Source organism: Leptonychotes weddellii, chromosome 5 (genome assembly GCF_054177405.1).
Source record: "Leptonychotes weddellii isolate Sample4059 chromosome 5, ASM5417740v2, whole genome shotgun sequence".
NCBI classification, from domain to species: domain Eukaryota; kingdom Metazoa; phylum Chordata; class Mammalia; order Carnivora; family Phocidae; genus Leptonychotes; species Leptonychotes weddellii.
In genome coordinates this window covers 84087348-84110189 of record NC_138373.1, presented here as the reverse complement: position 1 = coordinate 84110189, position 22842 = coordinate 84087348, and the positions used below count along the sequence as shown (strand labels likewise).

The 22842-nt window shown below is 33.9% G+C and overlaps 1 protein-coding gene across 1 annotated transcript in view; it reads right to left on the bottom strand.

Moving 5' to 3' along the window:
• ETNK1 (ethanolamine kinase 1) overlaps window positions 1–22842 on the bottom strand; it is a 62307-nt gene that overhangs the window by 9902 nt on the left and 29563 nt on the right. The window contains exons 3-6 of the mRNA XM_031020900.2: window positions 17945–18085; window positions 14693–14835; window positions 5591–5674; window positions 3510–3670 (exon numbers count right to left, since the gene is read on the bottom strand). Of these exons, the coding sequence (XP_030876760.1) occupies window positions 3510–3670; window positions 5591–5674; window positions 14693–14835; window positions 17945–18085 (529 nt within the window). The remainder of the gene's footprint in view (window positions 1–3509; window positions 3671–5590; window positions 5675–14692; window positions 14836–17944; window positions 18086–22842) is intronic.

Sequence of the window (22842 nt, the reverse complement as noted above, 5' to 3'; positions counted from 1 at the left end):
AAGGATGAAATACAGACAGAAAAAACCTGGAGGCAAAGAGATCGGCAAAGGCTAACAGAGGTGCGAGATTAAGAGCTCAGTCAAAGATCATACAATTAAGGAGAAAGGGTTAGAACTGAGAGAATCTTAGGAACTGGGAGTAACAGAACTTGGAAATAGAGAAAATGTGAGAATGAAGAGGAACTCAAGACATAAAAGAAAATTCCTTCTTTCCTGGTTTCAGAAAACAGAATTCAGATGATATTTTAATTAAACCAAGACAGAATAAAGAATAAATAATGGGACAGAGGACAGGGTGCATGAAATAAAATTCAACTTTGGATATACTGTGCTCAATTACAAAAGGAACACCAGATAGAGACAGATACTAATTGGGAGATTGGCACAGGAAAGCAATTCAACTTGGGATCACTAACAGAAAGGACAGTAAAAGTCATGGAATTAGGGGCACCTGGGTGGCTCAGTCGGTTAAGCATCTGCCTTCGACTCAGGTCATGATCTCAGGGTGCTGGGATCGAGCTCCAAGTTAGGCTCCCTGCTTAACGGGAAGTCTGCTTCTTCCTCTCCCGATGACCCTCCCCCTGCTCCTGCCCTCACTCGCTCTCTCTCAAATGAATAAAAAAAAAAATCTTAAAAAAAAAAAAGTCTTGGAATTAGATCACCCAGTGAAAGTATATAAAGTGAAAGGAGAGGGGAGAGCCCAAATTCAGGACACTAGGGAACACCAGTATTATAAAAGCATTGGGAAAAGAGGAAGAAAAAAAAGAGTCAAGGAAGGAAACTGAGTAGGAAAACACAAATGAGGAGAACCAAGGAAGAATGGTTATCACAAAAGGCAATGAAAGAGAAAATTCTAAAAATCAATGGTAAATACTGTTAAATGATATGGGCAGAGCAAGTAAGATAAAGACAAAGTTTAAAAAAAAAAAGATAAAGTCTAAACTGGACTTAGTAATTATGTCATTATTGGTAACCCTGACATGAACTTTTTTTTTTTTTTTAAATAGTGAGAGCAGAAGACAAGACTGCAGTGGTCTGAAGAATGCATGAAAGATGATAAAGAAAAAAGATTGAGGGTTTGCTTTTATTTCCCCCTACCTTCCCAATTATTTATTCATTCAAACACTTGAGACTGTGACAGACATTTACTAAATGACTGTGGGATGAAATTAAGAGTTGGTAAGAGAATTATATAAACTGGCTTAAAAAAAAAAAACCTACAAAAACAATCTTGAAAAAGAAAGGCAGATACATCAAATCTCAGGAAAATTAGTAATCTCAGTAAGAGGGGCTGAAGCCAAATATGAGCATTCATCTAAATTTTGCTATATTCTTTCTATTCTGAAGATAGCAAAAGAGGCCCTGATGCAAGAAAGTAACCCACCTCAAAAGAGAGAGGATTCCAGCACAATTTAAATAAGAGGAGGAATTCAAACGAAACTTGGCTTCATAACTGGTTCTCAATGGTTTCTTAATGGGGAAAAACTGGAAACTGGTATGAGAATCTCAGAGCATAAACTTACTGTGTAATGATTATATGAAAACTAAAGATTATGTAAATTGAAGACATGCTAAATGAGCACTATTAAAAAGGTACTGAAGTTTTTTGTCTCAACCATCCTCTAATTCTTTTTCTATAAGACCTTCTCCTGAACATGTGACATTTCATGAATATGTTTGCTGTACATTTCATATATTCTTTTTTAAAAAATCAGGTTAAATACTGTTGTTTTTTAAATCAGGTTAAGTAAGTTTCCCTCCAATTCTAATTTGCTAAGAATTTTAAATAGGGATGGGTGTTAAATGTTACCCAAAAAGAAGGATTTTGTACACTATTATTTGCCCTTCCTAATTATAAGTACTTTGAAGAAATGCACTGTTTTATTCTTCTTTTAAGCCTCCAATCTACATGACCCAAAGTAATAATAATTACTAGATATCTGATTAATGGATATTTATAAACAACTTGATAATCAATCCAGAATTATTTTTTAATACCATGTATATATAATACAACCACAGTATCCAAATTTGTTGAATTTTTACCATCAAAAGTTTACAAGGAACCCAAGTTAGCTCTCTAATAGTAAATAGTGGTTCTGTTTGACTAAGAATTTATAAGGTATGTGGACTTTTTGTGAAAATTAATAAACTCAATGCATTAGGAATAATTTATGTTAATGGGTGCATAAAAAATATAAATTATAGCAACAATAATATTCCTCATGTTAATATAGAAACTGGCTAAACAGAAGTATTAGGGTGATTCTAAAGCTCATTAAGTGACCTTGTGAGAAAAAACCCTACATTCCCTACTTTTAGATCATGCTTAAATAGAATATATAGAAACAGCAGGCATCCTAGGACCAGCTGGAGAGCATGCCATTTAGTCAACAGTTCTACTGAAAATAGATACCAGAACAGAAGATGAGTCAAGTTTCAGCACACCCTCTTACTTGAGATGTATTCTGAATGGCTCTGGGAAAACGCTGCTCTTAAGACAATGGAAACAGTACACCCATGAGCCATCAACAGGGTCTATTTGTAAAGACAACACAGCAAATATTCCCCATATCAACTGTACCAAATTATATTAAAACCAACAAAAAGTAGCTAAAATAACTTCAAACTAGTATTCAATTTAATTGTGTAACACCTTAGCTGAAAGCTCATTCTAATTCATCACATCATTCTCAAAAGGTAATTTAAATGAACTGTTTTTTAAAAAACAAATGTGCTTAAGAGTACAGAGAAGTGGGTCTGGAAATAACTGCTTATCAAAAGAAGATCAAGACAAAATACTGGTTAAGTTATGAAAACATAATTCTACTGGTTCTTCCAATCTACTTTTAATATTTTAAGATGTGATGATTAAGCATACTGTGGAAAACCTCATTTCCCATAAATCTGTTTTTATTATATGTTTTTTGTAACATAAAGAGAATAGATATAATGTAAAGAACTGTTTCACAATTAACCCTAACTCTAACTAGAATCCATTCATTAAATTATTCCTGGGCACTTACCATGTGGGTAGGCACTGTTTTTCTAGAGGTTAGGGATATGTAAGTGAATGAAACAAAATCTCTGTCCTCAAAAGAATTACAACAGAGGAATTGTAAACAACAGTGTTTTGTCCTTATTTTGAACAAAAATGCACAAAATTCAAAATGGGAAACTGTTTCATAAGATGATGAAAATTTAAAAGCTTTTTAAAATTATATTAAGAATCAATGGGGCGTCTGGGTGGCTCAGTTGGTTAAGTAAGTAAAGTTGGTAAAGCCAACCTAAGTCAGCTCAGGTCATGATCCTGGAGTCCCGGGATCGAGTCCCACATCAGGCTCCCTGCTCAGCGGAGAGTCTGCTTCTCCCTCTGACCCTCTTTCCTCTCGTGCTCTCTGTCATTCTCTCTCTCTCAAATAAATAAATAAAATCTTTAAAAAGAATAAAATTATATTAAGAATCTTACCAAAAAAAAAAAATCTTCCATTGTTTATATTTAAACTCACCAATGCAAACTGATTGACCTGAATGAAGAGTATTTCCACCTCCTTTTCAGTAACTTCAGTCCCAAAGCCCTTAAATTCTTTGTAGGCTTCAAGGTAAGAACGCAGCCACTGGCCCTGTAGTTGCCTGTCTGGATAGAGACTATAGTCTACATCACTCACACCTGAAATGGAAAAAAAAAGTACACTAAAGATTTTAGAAACACATTATCTTCTATGTATTTAATAATCCCTCGAGGACGGGGCGCCTGGGTGGCTCAGTTGTTAAGCGTCTGCCTTCAGCTCAGGTCATGGTCCCAGGGTCCTGGGATTGAGCCCCGCATCAGGCTCCCTGCTCCGCGGGAAGCCTGCTTCTCCCTCTCCCACTCCCCCTGCTTGTGTCCCCTCTCTCGCTGTGTCTCTGTCAAATAAATAAAATCTTTAAAAAAAAAAAAAAAATCCCTATAGAAATCCTAAAATAACTAGATGTTAATAGCATTTATTAAAATAAACCAAAAAATCATAATGTATTCCAACTTAAATTCTAAAGCACAATACATTTCATCATCACAAAACATCAAAAGTGCTTTTAATAAGCACTTCAGGAAATTCTTATGCACACTAATATTTAGAGCATTTCCTAGAACTACAGCTCTAAAAACATTTTTGAACATTACTCACAGGGTAAGAAATACATTTTATATTGAAACTTGATATACTCTCCTAGTATTAAGTTCCACAAAACAATATGTACTCTAACTATACCTTCCAACTCTGATATTTTCTACTTTTCTTTTCCATTCCTTGCTTTAAAATAATTACCCTGCAAATTTGGTTTTAAGATGTGCAGTTTGAAAAATGCTAACCTAGAAAATAAAGTTCATACTATTTTGCCTAGCACTCAACATTCTGCATAAGTTGATCCAAACTTTACTTCCCTGGGCTTATAACCCAACCCCTAAATTCTCCTTCATCAGTTTTATATCCTACAAGCAGGTACACTCACCTTGACATTTTCTTCCTCCTTCCTGCAGTGCTTTCCTTTCGTTCTATCTGCACATCCCAAATTCTACCTAACTTGCAAGCTTTAGCTCAATTTTTTCCTACAGAAAATCATACTAGGATCACTGGAGTTTCCTCTTTCATATCGACAGCAGTGACTACCCATTATACTAACAAGGATATGGTGATATCTCATTATAATCACAGCTGTTTTCCCTCCCAAAGATATGTGAAAATATGTACAGCACATATGTGGGGATATAGCATGTATATGAAAAGTTTGGTGTAGGAAAATAACTGAAACCATGTAAATTAAAATCCTCCCCAACTTTTTCCCAGTCTGATAACCTGAAGTATATGAAAATATAGAAATGCATGAATTTATACAAATATAAATTCAGCAATGAAAAGTTCCTACTAAGTATATGCCATCCAGGGGGAATTTCCAGGGGGAATCTTTAGATTTAGAACATTTTGTGTTTCTAAATGTAGTCATAAAATGCATTTTAAATTAATTCCTTTTAACATAAACCTAAAGCTTTTATACTTAACAGTGATAAAAGATTAATTTTCAGGGATAAAATGGATGCTTTTCAATTATTCATAGCCAAAGACAAAAAAAAAAAACCAAATTATTCAGCTTCTTATTCCTAAAGCTCAAGTATACAATGGAAATAACAAAGGCTTTTAAATGATTAAAAAAAAAATTTTAAATCTTAGTTCTCTGTGTTTTACTGTGATCTTGGTAAGTTACTTTCTCCATTTGTAAACTGGGAATAACCTAAGTGACAGGATTCTTGTGGAGGAAAAAAAAGAGATGAGATTTATAAAGCACCTTGTACTACATCAGGTCTTACTCTAAGCCACAAGTATTATTTCTTTTCTTATTTTCCTTAAGGAATTAAGGAAAGGGTCATCTCTTCTCCTTCCTCCAGTAATAAAGAAAAACAAAGAACAAGGTCAGAAAAGGGTTAAAAAATGTTGTTCCTACTCCCAGGTGAACTTCTCTAGAGAAAAACTACAAACCAAAAAAAAAAAACAATTCTAAAAGTATCATTTCAAAGTTATATATGCTGTTCCATTAGTTAAGCCCTGGATTTTACCTGCAAATTCATTGAAATGATTTCCGATATCATATGCCAGGTAGTTGTATCCAGAATATTCATAATCAATGAACTGTACATCACCTATGTGAGACACAAAAACAAAGACATAAGAAATCATATATAAGATCAGAAAATCCCTATGCTATTTGTAATTAAATAGCTTCCAAAATTTTGTCTCATTGTATGTGCTTGGTTACATGCACTTCTGAGACAATACAGGGTAAGGCTGTGAATTTTATGGCAATGAGCTTTACAAAATTCAAATTACATACTGTCAACAGCTTCTTTGTGAACATTAATGTCCACTATATTAAAGTCAAAATAATCATTCTCCAAATTCAAACAAAAGCAAAATATCCCTTTCACCACAAGGGGGCATCAGTTACTTAAAAATTCAAGTTTAATTAGAAATGAATAGTTAATCTTTGGAAATTAATAACCTGTGCAATTTTAACAAAGTATGATACTCCAAAAGTAAACTGACAAGCTATTTTACATATACAAATCAAATATAAACTTTAAAAGATGAATTCTGTGAACCCTGCAGTTATGCTATGATACTTGATCAACTTAATATCCCTAATTTAAGAAATTGGTTGCTATAAACTCGTATTTTCCTGCAATGTTACGTAAATAAGATTTCCAATAGCATACCTGAGCAGCATTAAGGTGGTTGTTTTATCTTTTAAAAAGAACAAAGGTAAAATTGCTTATTGTAAACTTTTTTTTAATTTGAGAAATTTTTACATAAGCTAGATTCCTATTCTAAATTAATGCTAAATATATATGCATATTTCATTCCTTTTTTTCCAAAGACAATCCTGTTCCACCTGCCCAAGGAACATACTCCTGCTCAGGAACATTCATTTTTGAGTACTAAGTATTATAGAGGGTTTGTCTCAATAAAGATATAGGTCTTTTAAAAGAGAGATAAGAGAAAAAGTTTAAGAGAAAGTTAGAGACATTAAAAAAATAAAAATAAAAATGGGTCACTGGCAACACCAGGCATCACAAACTCAAAGGCTTACGGGGCCATACAGTTAAAATGGATACACAAACAGAGATGGCTGTAAGAACAGTTCCTAAGCAGCTTATATCTAGAAAATGCATAGCAAATGCCTAGTTAACACTTTTAAACGTCAAACTGAAGTAACAAAACAAACTCCTGGTCTACACACACTGGCATTTCCTAAATAAAAGAGCTTTTGATCCTGATACAGATATATATGTTTAATTTAGGAATATATGTTGATCATATCCAAATTCAGAAAAAGAGAATTACATGACACAAAAATATCATGGCAAATGGAATATTCTACATAAAAGCAAAAAAATTTTAATGTAATTGCATTTAATATGTAATTCTAAACTTGTATAAATAAGTCTAGAGTAAATTAAGTAAGCATCTCCAGAGTATCAAAACCCAGTTATCAAAATCTACATGCATACTGACAAAATATATTTAAGGTTTTAAAATGCTGGTGAATACAATAAATCACTGCAATTGAACCACCACAAGTATCATAGTCTTGAATTCAAAAAACTATCCCACAGTCTTAAAGTTAACCAAATCACTTTACTAAATTGCAGAATGGGAAGTGAGAACATGTTTTAGAGTTTGTTCAGGGAATAAAAGGGTGAAAACCACCATCATGATAAAATACTCTGCAGCCATGAAAAAAATTTTCATTTTCAAAAATTATTTGATGACCAGGAGAATTACAGATGTTATATGAAAAAAAGATATAAAATAGTAAACACAGTGATCCAAATTATTAAAATAGTATGCCTGGAGAGAGAGGAAATAACATATAATGCATAGGGGGAAAAAGATGAATGGAAATTAACCAAAACAATACGTTTCAACTGGTTTCATTACAGGTGATAGACAAGTGACCTTTTTTCCCTTGTATTTTAAATTATTTACAATAAACATTACTTTTAGGAGGGAAAAAAACGACAGTTTAAAAAGATTAAGATGAATTCTCTAAACAAAATTGTCAATAGATAAGAGACACAATAATTTGGGATATACCTATCCAACCAGCCTTATGAAATCAGGATTCAAGAAGATTCAACAGGTTGCACAACTGAGCCAACCAAAAGTTTTAATACACAGTTTTTTAAAATCGTAGCTGTTGATCACTTTAACTCTTTAAACACAAATTCTTGTAGAGCTCATATTAACCGTTACATGCCAATAAAAATACACAGCCCAGTCCTGAAGCTTACTTTTGCCACATAAACAAAAGCTTCAATTTCAATTTTCAAAATTATATTTAGAATTTGGCAAATACAGTTAAAAATGGCAGGTAAAAATGCCTGCTTGTAAATACAATTTAAATAAAGCATAGATCATTTTAACAAAAGTTAAAATCTGTTTCAGTATGAAAATTTTAGCAATGACTTTTTGTAGTAGCATTAATTCATTAAAACTAGCCTTTATTTTTAAATGCAATGTTGAGTTTATAAATAATGAAATTTAAAAAATAAGAAAATGAAGCTAACAAGATACAGATGAGGCTGTTACCAGGCTCCGTGCATGTGAACAAGTGATGCGATAAACCTCCAGTCAGTGCGTTTAAGAAGCACGGGGTGCGCCGCCACATGGCAGCAACAATGGCATACCTAATCTGTAGCAGATGAAGAAAATTTGGCAAACTCACATTTTACAAGACACAAAGCTTAAAAGGAAAATTAAAAAAAAAAAATCTGCATTAACTATTCTTTTTTCAAACTATTGCAAACAAAGTGGAACTCAACCTTAAATTTAATCTTCTGCAACAAAATAAAATTAAAGAGTCCTACTTCACTTATTTTGGGTGCCAGAAAAATCAAATTACTGGAAAATGCTTTCCTACTAACAGAAAATACACTGAACTTTTTTCTTGTACAAATTTAAATTCTGATTTCTAAAATTTCCAATTGTTTAGAGGAACATCCACATCACTATTAAGAATAGCTCAGATGGCACGACTATCTTGTTAATTCTTTAAGACATGAATTTTTAATTGAGGTTTCAAGGGTGGAAAAAAAATGATACTCCTTAAAATTCTTTACAAAATTTTATGTGTATGTTAATTTTCTGAGGACATTCTCAATTTTCCAGATTCTCAAGGGATCCCTGGCCTCTAAAAGAGTAAAGCAGCACTGCTTTAAGGGCAAAGCCTATATATTATTTATCTTTATATGATTAGCACACTGACTACACATAATGGGTAAATCATAAGATTAATGAATAAAATTATAACCTGGATTTTTCAAAAGCTACATTTTTCTTTTCATTAATTTCCTGCAAAGCTTCACAGAAATGAAATCCACACATTATTGAGTTTAATTGTTCAAATGTCAGTGGAGTTAAAAACAGTCGGCCAATTTTTGAAGTACTTTAAAACCCAAAAAATTAGTTTATTTAACTAAGCCTATAAAATCCACATGCTACATTTGTTTGTATCCCCTTATTTTGTTGTTAAGGAGAAAAGGATAAAAATAAAAAGCAAAATAACCAATATGAGAACTTGAAAACCTTTTCGAGTCACTCTACTTGCTCTGCAGCGTTAGGTAAGGCAGAAAGAGAACAAAGAGAAAAAATAACCACAATTACACTACTGTTAGCAAATTGCTTTTTCTCTTATACAGAGAAAGGGAATATTCTGCTCTGAGAAACTTTCCCTTCATCCCTCACTCTGGCGTCTAGTAGTACCTGTGTATACCTTCACCACAGCACTCATCATTCTGAATGTAAATATCTGTTTCATGATCTGACTCCTCCACTACATGTAATATGGCTTCCCGGAAGGACAATAGGTCCCTTTCATCTTTAATCATGCAATCCACAGAGTAATCTCTAGCACACAGTAAGTATTAAAATGCTTATCAATGGAGGTTTTTGCATAGAATGCTGAGACACAGTGATAACACACATTATTTAAATGGGTGGTAGGGAAGAAGGAATAAGCATTAAACATTAAAAACAAAAGTATGGCATTTCTGACATTCTTATCCACGTATATGCTTGAACATATAGTGGGAATGAACATATGAGTAAATAAAGAAAAAACACTAAACTACTAACTATTTTAGGCAGCTCTTCCTTAAGAGTTTAGTTAATAGTTTAGGCTTTTACAGTCCACTTAAGCTTTTAATAACCTGATTTAAGGATATTTTATTTGATGCTAAATAGTAATCTAGAATACAAGTTAAAACAAGGTTAAGACTATCCTTCATAAAATACAGGTCACCAAATACAAAAATAAATTTGTATTTACTTAAATTTTTAAAACAAAACCAACAACAACAACAAAAAAAACTATGCCATTAAAATATCAATGGAACAACCAAACCACAATATCTTTGAATAATAACTAGAGTGGGTAAGATTTAGAGCCAACTGAGTGATTGAGAATGGTGCCTCACACATTTTCTATTTACAGTGTGTAAACTCTAAAGAAAACCCTGGTTTACACTGTAATTCCCATAAAAAGCTTCCTTTTTTCTTCCACTCATGTGTATTTCTTTAAATAGCTGTAAATCAACATCTTGTATTTTACTGACAGGGAAAATAATCAATGACTGCCGTTACCGAAATTTAAAGTTCTATATTAGATCTTTATATAAACTTTTAATGAAGAAATGGGGAGAGAGAAAGAAATGAAACAGCTACCAATAAACATTCAGACAGAGCACCAAGACATGAGAAAACATACTCAAAAGCTTTAGCAATTACTTCTAACATGGCAGCAGTTAAAGGGTTAGTTGAAATTATATTAGAATTGAAGTCAGTCTATAAGCAATATTACAATTTGTTCTACTTAATATAAATTCTTTTTTAAATTAATGATTAATTTAAAAGATGACTCACAGATCTGGAAGCAAGAACACTGCTTCCGGTTCTCTTATTATGTAATAAATTCTATCATCATATCATTAAGTATTCTTTCCTTACCTTTTTAAGATGTCATTTCACTGAAGGCAAGGAAATGGGGCCGCTGTTTACCAACCTCCTAATTCCTGGCACTAACTTTTCAAAAATCTTGACAGCTACCACATTGCCTTCAGAAAGGAAGCTCACTCTTCTCCCATATTCCTGTGTCCTGTCAACTGACATGGTGAGAACAGGTAGAAGCAGTATTTCTTCCTGTGATGCCTACCATCTCCTGTAACATTCCCAGGTACAGAAGCCTATAAACTGCAGGTGCTCACAGTCTTTGTGTATGTGTGTGTGTATAAATATGTACTTATATATTCATACACACATACATATATACATTTTTAAACTTTACTCACTCAAGTTATAGTTAAGATAAAATCTGTAAGCTGTACTTAAAGACAAACTGAATTGTCATCTCATACCTATGAGCCGTAATTCCCCTAGCTATAAGACATAGTCAACCACTGGCTTATAGTAACTATTTTCACTTTTTCAGAATCAAGCACATTGTAAAATGCATCCTGCAAACATAATAAAGGGGTTGGCAAACTATATATGCTCAGGCCAAATCCAGCCCACTGTGTGGTTTTGTAAATAGTGTGGAACACAGTCACACACATTTATTAATGTATTATCTATGGCTGTTTTTGTGCTACAACAGAGTTGAACAGTTGCAACAGAGACTGTAATATTATACACAAAGCCTAAAATATATACTATCTACACCTTACAGAAAAAGTTTGCCAACCCCTATTATAATAGCAGCAGCTGTGAGCTGCTAAGTACCTACTCCAATGCTATATACTTTATATACATGATCTAAAATTTTGTCAGCAACCATCTGAAGTAGATATTACCTCTAAGTTAGAAATAAAGCAAATTAAAAGTTCTAGATTATCAAAAAGTATAAGCACTGCATGGAAACATGTTAAACATGCAGATTCCTAAGCCCATTTACGGAAATTCTTGTTCAGTTAGTCTTAGATGGGACCCCAAAACCTACATTTTTTTCCAAGTACCCTGGGTGATTCTGGTGCAGAAAGTCAGGATCAAATATAAACACTTAATAAAGAGATAAAATGCAGATGCCTGGCTGGCTCAATCAGTGGGGCATGTGACTTTAGATCTCACAGTTGTAAATTCAAGCCCCACGTTGAGTGTAAGAGATTACTTAACGATAAAATCTTTTAAAAAAAAAAAAGATAATTTATCTAGTATCACCTACTTCTGTATGTGATTAAGCAGGGATGTGAACCTAAGTGTGCCTGATTCCAACATGTACATTCTTTCTAACTTCTCTTAGTTGTAACTAAGCTCTAATACATCTGCTTTTACGAGTTACTTAGGAAAAAAAAAAAAAAGAGTGACTTAGAAATGTTTACCTGGTGACAATAAACAAAATCTAAGTTATTATGGTTGAAAATTACATACGGAGACTACAAGTTGATCCAGTATAAATTCATGAAGTTTAACTAAAATCTGCACTTCTGAGAAATGAAGGGTCTGAAACATACTACAGAGAGATACTAACCTTGATGATGTTAAAGCCAATCCCTTAGCTTTCATCTTATTATGTTTACATATTTTTAACTCAAATGGGTACAAATTAGTGAAGTCCTGAACTCAAGTCACACGAATGACTTAACAAGTGATAACAAATTAAACACATCTGTGAATATAATATGCAGCTTAATCACTTGTTCTATGTAGAAATTGTTTTAACCTCCAAAGACTTCACCCTTGGCTTTTAGATACTGTAACAAGTTAACCAGTTAAGGTAAAGAACTTTTGCAGTGCCTATTTCTAATTTTAATTATCCTCCTTGACATTGCAGCTGTAAGTACTAATGCTACAATCTTTTTGTTCATTAAATTTACTAAATTTACAGAGTTTACAATTTTTTAAGCACAAGGAATGGTATCTTCTCCTTATAACTAAAGGCAAATATGTCATAGTTATATTACTTCAAAACCATTAGCTCCTAATTTGAAAGTTAGATAATACACAGAACAAAGCTCTTGCCACACTCTCATGAGTTTTAGATTCTTACATGAACATTCCAACCGTATTTTCTTAATGCTATGTATCAACTAATTACATAGCAATTGATTCTTTTTTTTAATGGATGCCATAAAGTCCAAACTTGCCTTCCTAAAAGACACTATAAAACCACTGGTAAGGAAAAATAACAGAACATATCCATAACACACAAATATAACCACAAAGACAAGAAGAAACAAATGGTACACAACAGACTTCTTGAAGAAAGGAAAACTCTAAAAAAAATATCAAAATAGTTACATTTATTGAACTGTGAAATTCATTCTTCTGTGTAGGGAAGAAAAATTAGACACAAAAATATGATTTAGGTAATTCTTGGTAAAATAAGCAAATGATAGTCTTGAAATCTTAAGAGTCAAACTGAAACAGAAAGACTTTGTTTGAAAATATGAGAACTTTTCATATCACTGATAAACAATTTAGATAGGCAACTGATTAAAAGTAAAAATGCATTTTTTTAATACCTAAGACAAAGTAATCTGATTTTTTTGGTCCCTTATATTTTAGTTTTATAAGTTTGCTCTGTGAAATGAATATGCAAAAGAAACTTATAAAATAAAAATATGAAAAGTTAAAATATATTCCAAAGGAAATAACAGATTCTCTTTGATTAACTTGCAGTTAAAAATAAAGCTGAGTATCCACTTCAAACGTAAGATGAAGTCCCTCACTTGAAATTCCATTATATAGAATGTGTTATTTGGTCTTGCTCTGAACTTAAAAAAGCTAATACATCACTTTAATGTATAACTAATACTTCTGTCTCACAAATGGCATTGAGATTTGGTTACTAGTATATAAAGTAATATATACATAGCAATTAGAAAAGATAAATGGACAATAAATAATAAAGGACACTGTCAAGTACTCCATGGTTTAGGATACACCTTAAGTTTTTTTTAAAAAATGCTTCCACACAAAGACTTCACAATATTCAAAATAAAGATGTCAGCTCAATGTATTTTTAAGAAATAGAATCTCTAATCCATACTAAAATATAAGATATAAAAGGTACTCAAACATGTTTTTACTAATATGTGCTTCAGTCTACCATCCTTGACAGTGCTCTTTGGTTGATTTTCTTCAAGTTAAAGTCAGTTACAAATATTAACAGCCTTTGCATTAGAACAGTCTCAACTTAAAATCTATTAAGAATGGTCATGATAGTAATTTCAGAGAATTATGACCATTAAATCAGAATTGTCTGGCTTTAGTATCTTCACAAAAACACAATCTTGATTGAAAATAATCTTCCAACTATAATGACTATACTCAAAACTGGTTTCCTTTAAAATGCAAGTTTCATAGTTTCAAACTTTTTGAATTAATAATCCTTCAACCAAAATTATATTTTCAAATTTCAATTTAGCATTGAAGGGGCATCTATGTTTTAGCAACCAAACCTCAAACCACTTTATCCAATAATATAATACAACCAGTGTCTCTTAAATATGGAAACAGAATTTGAATACAGCAAGATATGATCACAGAAAACATTTCACCAAAATGTATCACTATCTATACCTCAAAAAATGTTAAAACTATTTACCAAAGCTTCTTGATTACTACTTTAATAGATATAAATTTCAACCAGTACAAGTAACATTTCCTCCACCTGTGGCTCTCTCCTTAGCATCAAAATATCTAACAAATCAGAATAAACAGGTAATAGAAAACCTGAAGACAAATTTGTTTCTAATACTGCTGTTCTTCCCAATACTGAGAAAATTCTATACTTATTAAGAGCAGTGCAATGTCAGTTGGTTTTTCAATAACCCCCATTATAAGCAGGTACATTTTCAAACCATGAATTACCAAATAGGTTTCACAGTTAAATTTAAAAACAAAGTCATTTTATCATTTTTCATTTAAAATTCTTAACAAGAACCAAACTTTCTAAGAAACATATTTTATACAAATATATAGAGAATATATATTCCTAATTTAGCACAGTTACCATGACTTTATAACATAAAAGAAAATCTTTAAAGACTTCATGAATGTTTTTAATCCTTATATCTGAATTAAATTTACTGATACAAAGATCAAAGGATCATTAAGAACATCAAAGAAATCAACTTTACTTACTGCTAAGGTCAGATACCTACCTTGTTTCTCATTGTAGATTATATTCTTACACAATAGGTCATTATGGCAAAGCACAACAGGTGAGCCCAGGTTGGAAAGCATCTCCTTCATCCAAGTCATTTCTTCCTGAAGAATCTGAGAGCTTGGGATATCACTTAAGAACCTTTTAGTTTAAAAAAAAAACAAAACAACAGTTATATATTGTTTATATTAATGACTTTTTTCAAGTTTAAAGATTAAAATCTATTTTTAGTAAATTCTTTTCATTCAATTGCATAGACTCCTGAATTAAAACAAGCCAATTATTATAAAAGTCGGAATAAAGGAAAATCTTTACTTAATGAGCTGAATATGAATAAAATGAAACTAAGCAAGTTAAAATGCAGGACAGAAAAGCAAAAAATCTATTATTACAAAATTGGGGAAGGAAAGTCATATATATACTTAATGGCTAACATTTACTAAGCACTATTCTAAATGTTTTACATTTATCTCCAAGACACAAAGAGTTTAATAAAAAGAGGCTTAAGCATATTTAAGTTATAAAGACAGTTTATTAAAGAACTAAAACATCTATTTCAAGCTTTGAAGGGTGAATGCAGTACAAGTCAGCTAAATTTATCTATTGAAGTCAACAGACATGATCTACTATTGATAAACCTAATCAATTCTATGATAATCATCAGACATTATCTTTGACAATCATATCATAGAATACTCCATTATCTATTATAGAAATTGTCTCAGAGTAGTGAGACTGGGAAGTATGGTAGGTAGAGTGGCAAAGAGGATTGGAGATCATGGCTTTTTAATTCTACACTCTTCTGTACTATTTATTACACTATATTTATATTCATTTGATAAAAATAAAATGAAACAAAATAGAGTGCTACCACTCATTCCTCAATAGCACCATCTGGCTTACAAATTGCTGTTTATGCTTTCTCTTCCCTTAACACTTTAAGCCTAGCTTTCTTCATTCTTTCTCTACAGTCTCTCAAATCATAGCCTTACTTTTCCATTTTATAATATAATAAAGATTCTCTATCAATGAACTTAACTTTAATGAATTTGCCTATTCAGGTGGTTGCTGCCTGTATTTTCCCACTACTGTATTCTTCTCTACACACAGCTACCAAAAGTAATCCTTATACACTCTTTTCAAGATGGTGTTATGGTTCAAAAGTCTATTTAAAAGATACAGAGCTGAATAGAAATGATAGAACTGAAAGGATTGAACATGGTAATTACAATCACATACAAACAAAAAGGAATAGAATATGAAACAGATTTTTAATATATTTTTTTTTAATTTTATTTATTTGACAGAGAGAGAGAGAGACAGTGAGAGAGGGAACACAAGCGGGGGGAGTGGGAGAGGGAGAAGCAGGCTTCCCACTGAGCGGGAAGCCCGATGTGGGGCTCAATCCCAGGACCCTGGGACCACAACCTGAACCGAAGGCAGACGCTTAACGACTGAGCCACCCAGGCGTGCCCAGATTTTTAATATTTTAATTGTTTTTAATGTTTTAGTTGTATATTATCTATTAGGGCAGGGTGCTTTTTGCACGCTGTTCTACATACTTTGTATATAATAACTCAATCCTCATAAAAAACTCTAAAAGGTAAATATACTACTCTTATTATTTCCATTTTACTTTTGCCCAAGGTTACACAGCAGAACTGTTAACTGGCAGAATTAAGGCTTCATCCTAGGCAGTCTGGCTCCAGAGTCTTGTACTCTTAACCCACACAATACAATACTGCCTCTGAACTCTGTATTATCTTAAAAAATCAAGAAAATCAGGGGTGCCTGGGTGGCTCAGTTGTTAAGCATCTGCCTTCAGCTCAGGTCATGATCCCAGGGTCCTGGAATCGAGCCCCCACATCAGGCTCCTTGCTCGGCAGGAAGCCTGCTTCTACCTCTCCCACTCCCCCTGCTTGTGTCCCCTGTCTCACTGTGTCTCTCTGTCAAATAAATAAATAAAATCTTAAAAAAAAAAAAAAAGTCAAGAAAATCATACATTAACTACTGCCATGTATTTCATTAAATTTTTCAATAAATTTTTTCAATAAAATAGTTATTTCAAAAGAGGATTTTGTGGTTTTTTGCTGTCATTTCTTGAGTATCTAGCACACTGGACACATTTACAGATGTTTGCCTATCCCAGTTAAAAGGGTATACTATCCCTATCAAATTCAAACTACCTGCAAATAAAAACACATACACTGAGTGAATCAAACTAATCTCTGAAATAATAACTCAACAGAACAATACAGCTATTTTTCTCTAATGAATTATAATAAGTAAAAAGAAACAAGAAAAACTCTATAGGTCCTGCCTGTCTCTACTGTTCTTAAAATGAAAAATTCCTGAATACATGTTGGGAGTATGTTTTAGATATAAAGGAGAAAAGAGAATTCCTAATTTTTGTACTAGTAGTAATCACTATAAAAACATGTTCATATAATTTAGATTCTAAATGCTAAGTTACAATTTTTTTTTTTTTTTAAGATTTTATTTATTTATTTGACAGAGAGAGACACAGCAAGAGAGGGAACAGCAGACTCCCCATGGAGCAGGGAGCCTGATGCGGGGCTCGATCCCAGGACCCTGGGATCATGACCTGAGCTGAAGGCAGACGCTTAACGACTGAACCACCCAGGTGCCCCAGGTTACAATTTTTTTAATAAAAAATAATAAAATACCTTACTTGGAACCTGGGGAGTCAGTTTTACAAAAGCTGAGTAAGACTCCAGTAATTGAATTTTCAACCTCATTATCTAGGACTTGTATAGTCTCAGTAAACTAAGACAATCCAACCTTTTTCACACTCTAATATTACTATACTGTCCCAATGCAAATCTCGAGGCCTATTTAAAACAGCTTGAAAAGAATTCTTTTAAAAAGGGTTCCATGGCCAACTCATTCTGTGCAAAGAGTACCATTCATAGCAATCATTATATTACGTTTACTTCCAAATAATTGTTCTATATTTGTTTCTTGGCTGGTCACCTCTACCCACTCCTCACCCCTACCCCAGGCTTTTGTAGGGTGTTTTTTGTTGTTGTTGTTCTGTTTTTGAGTTGGCTGGGGGAGAGAGACAGTTATATTAATGTAGTGCCACCTGAGAGGCAAATAAATCAGTGCTAATTTAATCAAATGCAGACAGCAACCAAACCAGATTATATACACAAAAACCTTGTAAGCTATCTCTGAAACTTTATAGCAAAACAAGGTAAAACGATTTCAAATGTAAAAGTAAATTTACCTTTTATTAAGGTCTTCATCTGCAAATCCTGTGGGAATGAGAGAGAAATATTTTCCCATCTTTAGCCATAGATTAGATTTGGGAATCCAGCCATTGTGTGCATGGATAGCATGGATTTTAGCAAGCTGACGTGCTATTAGCCTGTTTTAAAACAAAACAGCATAAAAAGAAAATGTTAAGCATCATAGGGTTCATGTCTACTCATGAGTAAACTAACTTGGTGTGCATTCATTTTATAACACGATTTCATTTTTACCTAATATAAGATTCAAAATAATTTGTCAAGTCAACTCTCACAAGGAGAGGCAAACAAATGTTTAAAGCATCAGTAGGAAGAAACACCTACAATTAATTCAGTGAATAAATACTGTGTCCAAAAGAGGTTGAGTGTCTGGAAGCAGTTGGTCTATTCTGATTACATAAACAATGGTTAGGACCAATACACAATTATAAATGATTTCAAGGCCCATATTAGACATTAATCAGAGATACATTTTGAATTTTGATCCTCTACAGTCACTGAGGTTAAAGGACAAAAGGGGACTAAAGTAAAAAGGTAACTGGGCAGATAAATGGGTTACAGAAGTTAATTTCTGTAACTGTGTTAAAGACAAATTTCCTGAACAAACATTAAGATTTTATGATGTCAGAATCCATCTTCTTGATTCAACAATAAAATAATTTGAAACTGTGTATACTTGTATCCATGCTATCTTTGTATCTGTAGAACCAAGAACAGCAAATGCTAACATAATAAGCACACAAAACAGAAATAAGTTACCAAACAGCCTGTATAGACTAGTAGGTGAGAAAATGACTTAATAGTAATCTACAAATTAAAGAACTTAAAACTGGCTAATTTGGAAGATGCTCACAAGCTAATGTAATGCTCTTTTAAAAAAAAAAAATTTATTTATTTATTTGAGAGAGAGATCACGAGCAGGGGCGAAAGGTAGAGGGAGAAGCAGACTCCCCACTGAGCAGGGAGCCCGAAGCAGGGCTAGATCCTAGGACTCTGGGATCATGACCTGAGCCGAAGGCAGACACTTAACTCACTGAGCCACCCAGGCGCCCTAATGTAATGCTCTTTAAGTACAGTTCTAGGACCTATTAGCATTGCGCCACCTAGGAATGTCTGAGGTCCCACCTCAGATCTACTGAATCACAATCTTTGGGAGTGGGCCCCAGCACTCTGCATTCTAAACAAGATCTCCAGGTGATCTCAATCCACCGTAAAGTCTGAGAAACATTGATATAATGATACAATTCTGCAGCTTGGCTCTATACTGAAATCAAACTGGAAACTTAATAAAACAACCAGAGGCATAAGTACTACCCCTAGAAATTTTGATTTAATTGGTCTTGCGTACAGCCAAGGCATCAAGATATTTAAAAGCTACCTGGGCCACCTGGGTGGCTCAGTCAGTTAAGCATCCAACTCCTGGTTTCGGCTTAGGTCATGATCGCAGGATGGTGAGATCAAGCCCACAGCAGCTCCACGATGGGCATGGAGCCTGCTTAAGATTCTCTCCTTCCTCTGCCCATCCCTCTACCCACTTCTAAAAAAAAAAAAAAAAAAAAAGTTTAAAAGTTTCTCAAAGGATTAAATATGCAAAAATATTTGAGAACTGCTCAATTAAGACACACAGAGAATCTACCATTGCAGTATTGTGATTAAATACACATTTTTATACCACAGAGAATATTCTCTACCTGGTTTATAGTAACAAAAGAGTTCTGATTTTCCTTTGGAGAAACCTCCATCCCCTTTACTTTTACTTCATGTGGTTCATACAGAGCTGACCTCAATCCTAACTCTCTATCCTATCTGCAGCACTAATTTTAGGAGTTAAGATGACACAGACTTGGCCCAGAGCATTCCATCCTTCTATATTTGTTCCACAGTGATTGGTTCCGAGCATGTTACCCAAAGTAAGCCAAAAGGATTTGATCTCAGGACTGTGACTGATGCTACTCTAGTTGAAGCTATTAGAAAAACGCCCCTGCTCCCTACCCTCCTCCCACCATGACTAAACTGATCAGGTAAGCCTGCAACTGCTGATAATTATAATTGCCATCCTTTTTTTTTAAGGTTTTATTTTCAAGTAATCTCTAAACCCAATATGGGGCCCAAACCCACAACCCTGAGAGCAAGAGTCTCACATTCCACTGACCAAGCCAGCCAGACGCCCTTATAATTGCCACACTTAAGGAAAATTTGCCAGAATATAAAGCTAACAGACTCAAACAGAAGAGTAATACTCCCCTAATGACAATGTTAGAGTCCCTTGATCCACCCATGTTTAAACTCAGTATTCTCAGTTATATGTACCAATAAATGAATTTTTCAATTATCAAGAGGCCTAATACATTATCAAAATATCAAAATCTTCAATCTTTTTAGGAATAAGTGCCTTGGTTCATATCTCTCAAACAAATTAGCCAACAGTGCTTTACATAAAATTTAATTATTGTTTGATTGACCTTCCACAAGACCACATATTCATGTCTACAAGAATATACACACAGGGGCACCTGGGTGGCTCAGTGGTTAAGCGTCTGCCTTCAGCTCAGGTCATGATCCCAGGGTCCTAGGATCGAGACCCGCATCGGGCTCCCTGCTCAGCGGGAAACCTGCTTCTCCCTCTCCCACTCCCCCTGCTTGTGTTACCTCTCTCGCTGTGTCTCTGTCAAATAAATAAATAAAATCTTTAAAAAAAAAAAAAAAAGAATATACACACAAAAAATCTAGTTTTAGCCAATCTCATATATACATAAAAAGCTGGGCCCAAATGAACACCTGGTACTTTAACATCAAGAAAACTTTAACATCAAGAAACTTGAGGAGGGGCGCCTGGGTGGCTCAGTCACTTAAGCATCTGCCTTCAGCTCAGGGCATGATCTCAGGGTCCTGGGAATGCGCCCTGCATCCTGCTCAGCAGGAAGCCTGCTTCTCCCTCTGCCTCTACCTGCCTCTCTGCTTATTTGTGCTCTGTCAAATAAGTAAATAAAATATTTAAAAAAAAAGAAACTTGATGAAAAAGTAGTCAGAGGATAACAAAACCAAAACAAAGGAGTGTATATGTACAGGTGTGTGTGTATATACACACATACATACATACATATACATGTGTATGTATACGTTTTACAGATACAAGTGTGTATGTGACATATTTTAAGCCAGAAAGAACTGATTTTAAAACTTTGAAGAGGAAAGCTGGGACAAGAAAGAAAGGTGAAATCCATGCTACATAAAACTGAAGGGGTGGGGCGCCTGCGTGGCTCAGTAGGACTTAAAAAATTAAGTCCTAATTATAAGTTCCATACTCATCTAAAATTTTTGATAAATTGGGCCTCAACAAAACGTGCAATTTGTGAAGAATGTCTTTGTTAAGAAAAATAGTTTTTACTAATAAATGAATTCAACAAAGTTGCAAAATACAAAAGTAACATGTAAAAATTAGCTGCAGTTCTACATTAACAATAACAATCCAAAAAGGAGATTAAGAGGACAATTTCATTTACAATAGCATCAAAAAGAATAAAATATTTAGGAACAAATTTAACCAGGGAGCGGCACATGGGTGGCTCAGTGGTTAAGGGTCTGCCTTCAGCTCAGGTCATGATCCCAGGGTCCTGGGATCGAGCCCCACATCAGGCTCCTTGCTCGGCGGGAAGCCTGCTTCTCCCTCTCCCAGTCCCCCTGCTTGAGTTCCCTCTTTCACTGTCTCTCTGTCAAATAAATAAATAAAATCTTTAAAAAAAAAAAAAAACTTAACCAGGGAGGATGAAAGACTTGTATACTCCAAACTACAAAACACAGCCAAAAAAAATTAAATACACAAATAAATGGAAAGACATCCCATGTTCATGGATTGGAAAACTTAATATTGTTAAGATGTCAATACTACCCAAAGTAATCTATAGATTCAGTGCAATTCCTACCAAAATCCCAGTGGAGCTTTTCACATAAATAGAAAAACCCATCTTAAAATTCAAATGTAATTTTAAGAAACCCCCGGATGGCTAGAACAACCTTGAAAAAAAAAGAGTAAAGCTGGAGGTCTCACACTTCCTTACTTCAAAACTTATTACAAAGCTACAGTTATCAAAACAGTGTGGTTCTGGCACAATGACATACATATAGACCAATGGAACAAACAGCCCAGAAATAAACCCTCAAGTTTATGGCAATGATTTTCGATAAGGGTACAAAGACCATCCAATGGGCAAAGGACAGTCTTTTCAACAGCTGCTGTTGGGAAAACTGGATATCGAAATGCCTTACATCATATATAAAAATTAACTCAATGAATCAAAATCTAAATGTAAGAGCTACAGCTATAAAACTCTTGGGGCACCTGGGTGGCTCAGTCGGTTAGGCATCTGTCTTCGGCTCAGTCGCTTAGGCATCTGTCTTCGGCCCTGCATCGGGTTCCCTGCTCAGCGGGGAGTCTGCTTCTCCCCTCCCCTCTGCCCCTTACCCACTCTCGTGCTCACTCTCTTTTTCTATCTCCACTCACTCTCTCAAATAAATCTTTTAAAAATTTTTTTAAAAATAAATAAAGCTATAAAACTCTTAGAAGAAAAGAAAGAAAGCTTCATGACACTGGATTTGGCAATGATTTCTTGGATATGATATCAACAGTACAGGCAACAAAAGTAAAATTAAGTAAATTAAACTATATCAAAATTTAAAACTGCATCAAAGGACAAAATCAACAGAGTGAAAAGGCAGCCTATAGAATGAGAAAAAATATTTGCAAATCGTATATGTGATAAGGCTTAATATCCAGAATATATAAAATACAACAGCTTTGGGCGCCTGGGTGGCTCAGGTGTTAAGCGTCTGCCTTCGGCTCAGGGCATGATCCCAGGGTACTGGGATCAAGTCCCAC